The 6,822-nt window shown below is 50.0% G+C and overlaps 1 protein-coding gene across 1 annotated transcript in view; it reads left to right on the forward strand.

Moving 5' to 3' along the window:
* WNT10B (wingless-type MMTV integration site family member 10B) overlaps nt 1–3,932 on the forward strand; it is a 5,775-nt gene extending 1,843 nt beyond the window's left edge. Inside the window, exons 3-5 of the mRNA XM_015558553.1 lie at nt 1–31; nt 1,722–2,101; nt 2,714–3,932. Of these exons, the coding sequence (XP_015414039.1) occupies nt 1–31; nt 1,722–2,101; nt 2,714–3,172 (870 nt within the window). The 3' untranslated portion in view covers nt 3,173–3,932. The remainder of the gene's footprint in view (nt 32–1,721; nt 2,102–2,713) is intronic.
* Nucleotides 3,933–6,822: the final 2,890 nt, after the last annotated feature.

Consider the following 6,822-nt stretch of genomic DNA (forward strand, 5'->3'; position numbering starts at 1 on the left):
CTGCCGCACCACAGCGCCATCCTGAAGCGGGGTGAGCCCGGCGGGGCCGGGGCTGGGGGGCCGGCCCAGGCGAGAGGAGGCGGGAAGGGACCGGTTCGCGACTCCGGGAGGGGCCTCTCCGGGAATTCCCCCGACAGCCTCGAGGAGATGGGTTTGGCCACCCGTCTGGGCCCCTGCGCTTCTGGCTTCCACCTGCTCGCTGCGGGCAAGGCAGCTGGGTCCGTGTTCCCCTACTCTAAGCACCCCCCCTTCCTGCTTACACCCTGCTGGCTCTGGGTTGCACCTGTGAGCGAGATGCCCCCAGCCCTGGAAGCTTCAAATGCCCCCCATTCACTCCCCCAATTTCACCCTCCTCCCTCTCAGAGGGACAAGCCCAGGCTGGTGTCCCGAGAACCTCAGTGGAGGAGGGGGGCCGCCCCCAACCGTTTAAGGGTTAAATCTACTCTCCTAATTGCTGGGGTTCCCAGGAGCTGAGACTGGGAACAAAGACCCTGATGGCTTTGAAGCAGGGGAGCAGCCCCCCTCCTCTGTGCTGTGGGGGCCCCAGGTGGCTCTCACCTGAGCAGGTGAGGCACTGGCTGGAGGGGTGGAGAGCAGGTCACTGCCGGCCTGGTCTGGGAGGCATCAATGCCTCTTGCCAGGCCATGCTGGAGTTTACTCCTAGGAAGAGTAAAGATCCACCCTGGGCTCAGCTTAAGGCTGGGGGCAGTACTTCGGGGACTACAGGGTTAATAGGCAGCTGCCATCTGCGGGGGAATTCCCAAGACGTGTGCAAACAGCTTCACCCCTGGAGGGTTGGGGTTGGGGGGGACCAGGAGGTTGAGCCAGGAGCCCTGCATCCTGAGGTGGGCAAGGCCTGGCCCCTAAGGAGCTGCTGTCTCTCAGGGTTCCAGGGAGCCCCTGCCTAAAAGGAAGTGAGGGATCCCCTCTTTCTTCACAGGACGTGTTCTAGGGGGAAGGCTTTGATGCCCCAATGAGAAGCACATGTACCTGAGGCTGGGGAAGGCTTGTCCTCCTGAGCCTCTGTGACCCCCAAAACAAAGGAGCCAACGTTTTAAGAGGGCCTTAGGGAAAATCACCCCCACCCCTCTCCCCTTCCCAGCATTTTATAGAGTAATAGCAGGTTAGGATAAACTTAAAGAGCAGCCTTACGGACAAATATAAAACTAGAAACTGGAAAGGTGAAGGACAGCTCCACAGCTACAGTGCTTTGGAGGTTTGGGGGTGGTGGAGGGTAGGTTGGTTAAAATGCTGATTAAAATAACCCCGAAGAAGAAGAAAAAACAACGAACCCCTATTGCCTGTGCTTCTACCCCACCCAAGCTCCCTGCAGGGCTGGGGAATTTCTAAGGCTTTCAGATGTAGAACTCAGTGAACACATCTTCAAAGACCACAGGGACTCCCTTTTAGTCGTCTCCCAACCCCAGGGGTCTTTCCCTCTAGGCTAGCTCTTTCATCCACATCCATCCCAGGTGTGGGACCTCAGAGATCATCTCAACCCATCATCCCCTCAATTTATAGATGAGGAAACCGAGGCTCTGTGCTTTCAGTTCCCCCCTTTCCTCCCAGGACTTTCCCCCAAATTACTCAGCTAGTAACGGCAGGGTCAGGATTCAGTTAGGAATTTCTGGAATTGGAGGATGGCTGTTTATTTCCCTCTGCCTCCCTGCTCTCAGCTGCCTGTCAACCTTACCCTCACCACCACACCCTTTCATCCCCAGGTTTCCGTGAGAGTGCCTTTTCCTTCTCCATGCTGGCTGCTGGTGTCATGCACGCGGTAGCCACAGCCTGCAGCCTGGGCAAGCTGGTGAGCTGCGGCTGTGGCTGGAAGGGGAGTGGCGAGCAGGATCGGCTGAGGGCCAAACTGCTGCAGCTGCAGGCACTGTCCCGGGGCAAAAGTTTTCCCCACTCCCTGCCTAGCCCGGGTCCTGGCCCAGGCCCCAGCCCCAGCCCCAGCCCCCAGGACACATGGGAATGGGGTGGCTGTAACCACGACATGGACTTTGGAGAGAAGTTCTCTCGGGATTTCTTGGATTCCAGGGAAGCTCCCCGGGACATCCAGGCACGGATGCGAATCCACAACAACAGGGTGGGGCGACAGGTACGTGTGCAAATTGACCTGGGTCTCTCTCGCTTTCTGGCCTGGCCCCAGTTTGAGAGGCACAGCAGAGTGAGAGGATGAGATATGATGGGTGATTGCCACCATCCGGGTAGCCCTGAGCAAGTGACTTAACCTCCGTTTTGCATATGTAAAAAGAGTCTAAGGATACCTGCCTTACAATGTCATTAAGAGAGAGCTAGTAAATAGAGCCCCCAGCAGAGTCCCTCATCCTTGACAGGTGCTTGTTACATGATAGCTATTATTACAGCTTTCCTCCCTATGGAATTTCGGGGTGCTCTGGGCCCAGACTCCCCATTTTAGCAGCGCTCACTCTGGAAAGGACACTGGAGTGGGAGCCAGGACAACTGGAGTTATCCAGCTAGTGACTGGAGATAGGCAAATCCCTCTGTTCTGGCTTCAGTTCTCCAACCATACAATGAGGGAGTTGGGCTACCAACCAGCTTCTTTTTCTTCTGATATTCCAAATTATTTGGTCATTCTTACCTCTATTTGTCTCTCCTTTTGCCTCCCTGTTCCCTCCCCTCTTCTGTGTCTGTGTGCTTTATCCATTTACTGCCCTTTCCTTCACTTCTCCCCCCTCTGATGCTCTAGGTGGTAACTGAAAACCTAAAACGGAAATGCAAGTGTCATGGCACTTCAGGCAGCTGCCAGTTCAAGACCTGCTGGAGGGCAGCCCCAGAATTCCGAGCAGTGGGGGCAGCATTAAAGGAGCGACTGGGCAGGGCCATCTTCATTGATACCCACAACCGCAACTCGGGAGCCTTCCAGCCCCGCCTGCGTCACCGCCGCCTCTCAGGAGAGCTGGTTTACTTTGAGAAGTCTCCTGATTTCTGTGAGCGAGACCCCACTGTGGGCTCCCCAGGCACGCGTGGCCGGGCCTGCAACAAGACCAGCCGCCTGCTGGATGGCTGTGGCAGCCTGTGTTGTGGCCGTGGGCACAACGTGCTTCGGCAGACAAGAGTTGAGCGCTGTCATTGCCGTTTCCACTGGTGCTGCTATGTGCTGTGCGATGAGTGCAAGATCACAGAGTGGGTCAACGTGTGTAAGTGAGGGTCAGCCTCACAGCAGGCTGGGGAAGGGGAGGGGCGCCTTTTCAGCCTTTTGCTCTAATTTCTGTCCAAGGTCAATCCTGACCCCTGGAAGTTCAAAGTATCTACCTGGAAACACCTTTGGGCGTGGGGTGCGGGTCAGGTGGAATCTGTCATGTGTGGCCTTCTCCTCCACAGTTGAGGGGCCTTGGAGTGGGGGGGGGATGTCACCCCTCTTTTACTCCTTAAACACCTGTATGGGCTAAGATGAAATGCACTGTATTGTCCCCCTCTCCCCAACCCTGGGCCTTTAACTCGGATTCATACTCCTTTCAACTGGGGAGTCCCTATAGTTTGACCACTCTTCTCCTTTGAGGGCTAGCTCCAGGCATTGTGTAGAGCCATGAGACCTATATCCAAAAAGAAACCACTCACTCTCTTTGCTGTTCATGAACTCCTCTACTGCGGCCTGAGCCCCCTCTTGTGGGGTAATGGGAAACGGTGGTAGAGGGGTTTTTCTTAGGGATGGAACAGAGTGCTGAGGGGGGATGCTCTCCCCTAAGTTCTCAGTCATCTGTCCAGGCCCTTAGGGAAGCTATCTGCCCTCCACCCGCCCCATTCAGATGTTAAAGGGGAGCCTCCAAAGGAAGAGTTTTACCTACAACTTTCTGAGCCTCTCTTTCTTTCTTTAGCAGGAGGGGTGGGAATGGATAATTTATTGTACTGAGATTTGTTCTTGGTTCCTGTTTATAACTAAAATAAATTAAGTTACTGGACTGGTGGATGTAGATGGTGATATTTCTGTCCACACTTGGGATCCCAGTCCATGGCTTCTTTTCCAGGTGAATTCTCCTACCCTACTACACTCCATGACTTTATCTATGTGTAGCCTGCTGGTCCCACAGAGGATTTGAAATGGGCCTCAGTGAATTAGTTGGCAACTCTTAATGTGGGACCTAATTATAGGCTTTATTTACTCTCTACGTGCCTCAACTCCAGGGATTGCCTCAATCACTGCCCTAGAACAAGAACTATGTAAATATATTAGTTTTGTGGGTTTTGTCACAACTACTCAACCTGCAATAATTACTCAACTCTGTTGTTGTAGATCAAAAGCAGCCATAGACCATACATAAACAAAAAGATGTCCAACACAATTCACACAGACTGCAGGACCAGATTTGGTCTTCTGGCTGTAGTTTGTTGACCACTGCCCCACACTTTGAGGTCACCTCTGTGTTGGGGTTTTCTTTGTTATATATATAAATATATTTTTATTGATTTCAGAGAAGAAGGGAGAGAGAGAGAGATGGAAACAGCAATGATGAGAATCATTGATTGATTGGCTGCCTCTTGCATGCCCCACACAGGGGATCAAGCCCGTAACCCAGGCATGTGCCCTTGCCTGGAATCGAACCTGGGACCCTTTATTCTGCAGGCTGATGCTCTATCCACTGAGCAAAACCGGCTAGGGCATGTTTTGGGGTTTTCAAGTCCTGAAGGTATCTCATCGTTGAACCTGCACCCAAAAGAGCAGGTGCTTTTCTCTCTGGCTCCAAATCAGAGAACCTGGGAGGTAGATACAAGACTAATGGGAAACATATAAAAGGGATTCCTGTGCTCAAAAGGGAATTTTTTTTTTGCTTTGGAAACCAGCAAAACCAGCATGCCCTCCCACTGAATTATTTGCATATGTATTTTGTCCTTCCTTATTCAGAGCTCTTCTGCATTTAATTTTAATCTTAGTGAAATAATTCCTTTATCTTTTAGAAGAAACCATAACTAGGGAAAAGATAATGTCTTTTATTCCAATCTTTCTATTCCTAGCCTGATATTTTTTAAAACAAACCATTATCTTTCACTTGGAAAAAGGATATGCACCACACATTCAGAACATTACAAGTGACTGCTTATGGGGTTGCAAGATGCTGATTCTAACAGGTCATCTCCTTGGCCAAGGAATGTACAACTAGAATGTAGAATGTAGAGAAGTACATTATACATTCTAGGCCAGTAATTTTCAACTGGTGTGTCACAATAATTTTTTAAATTGATTATTTAGAGAGAGAGAGAGAGAGAGAGAGAGAGAGGAGGGGGGGATATCAGTTGCCTCCCATACACACCCCAAATGGGTATGGAACCTGCAACCTAGGTATGTGCCCTTAATGGGAATTGAACCCATGGCCTTTGGAGTAAGGGATGCGATGATGCTCCAACCAACTGAGCTATCTGGCCAGAGTCTCAAGAATTTTTTAAACATGCAATACTTGACTATTTAGTCAGGGGCACTGACCTCTTTTTCCTTAAATTGTCAAATAAAAAAACTACAACAGCTAACACAATAACTATCCAGGATGAATGAATCAAAATTATACCTATTTTTTTTGTCAGATGGGCAAATAATATATTTTTTGGTGTGCCACAGAATTTTAGTAATTCATTTATGTGTGCAATGAGATGAAAAAGGTGGAAAATCTATTGCTCTAGGCAACAGATATATCTGCTGCCCAAATTACTCTCAAAATCAGGTGAAATGATGGTAACACTAGGGCAGTAAGAACATTTTGGGGAGTGTTGGGTTAGGGCAGTACTTTATGGCAAAATTTTATGTCCTAAATTTCCACTTGAACATTGAGAATTCTGGGTTTGGAAATTTGATGGAGGCAGGAAGATATCTCATCCTTACTTAGGCACTGACTGTATCTGGTGAGCATATGAGGATAGTGGGGGAGAGAGAGGGATGTAGCTTCAATGGACATAGATTATGAGAGAGAATAATGATAAGGAATATCCAGATGGGAATTTTGCATACTCAGTAAGAGCAAGGAGAATCTCCAGTGGAGTCACAGCAAGAATATTTTAGCTTTTTCTGGTTTCCTTCCTCTGTAGTCCTTTTGACTCCTTCTCTCTTTCTAGCTCTCATCTTTCCTCACACATACTCTGTGGCAAACTTAAGCCCCAAACCACAACCTTGAGAAATTCCAAATGGATTTTGTCAGCAAGGCCAACACCCCCTCCCCCCTTCCACACCCCTGCTCCAGGCACACGCTCTGGGCTCAGGCCCAGGCCTGGGGTCAGTGGCAGGAGTGGGAGTGTGCAACCCACAGAGCGGGTGGCTACAATTTCAGCTTTTACTTAGCTCCAGTGGAAGTCAGAGGGAGGGAGAAAGACTGATGAACTCTAAGTCAGGTCTCTGCCTCCTTCAGCTCTAGATGAGCTCTTCTCCCTTAGCCTTTCAAGTGGTTGGGAAGCTGGAGAGTGGCAGTGATTGGCCAGTTGCCAACTGGGCAGCACCCCTCCTATCTTCGCACTTGTTTGCTCCATGGGAAGCAACCAGTGATGCTGCAACAGACATTTTCTTCTCGAGACTCCAAAGGAGTAAAGGACAGAAGAGCTGGGAGATTCTCTAGTTCCATTCATCAGTTCTGACTCAAATACCATGGTACTTGCTGATTACCATTTCCATCCTCTGCCACACCTGGGACCCAACCTTGAGAGGAGCTGGAGTTTTGGGCAGTACCACTGACAAGTTCCACCTCCTATAAGAATGCCACAAGTCACATTAGTGTCATTGGGTATTAGAGAAAGGGTTTTTAAAGGATAATTTTTGGGATCAGTGTGGGTGGGGGCATAACCTGGTGGGGTGTTTCTAGAAAATTCTAGGGACAGAAA

This window comes from Myotis davidii, unplaced genomic scaffold (assembly GCF_000327345.1).
Source record: "Myotis davidii unplaced genomic scaffold, ASM32734v1 scaffold290, whole genome shotgun sequence".
Taxonomy (NCBI): domain Eukaryota; kingdom Metazoa; phylum Chordata; class Mammalia; order Chiroptera; family Vespertilionidae; genus Myotis; species Myotis davidii.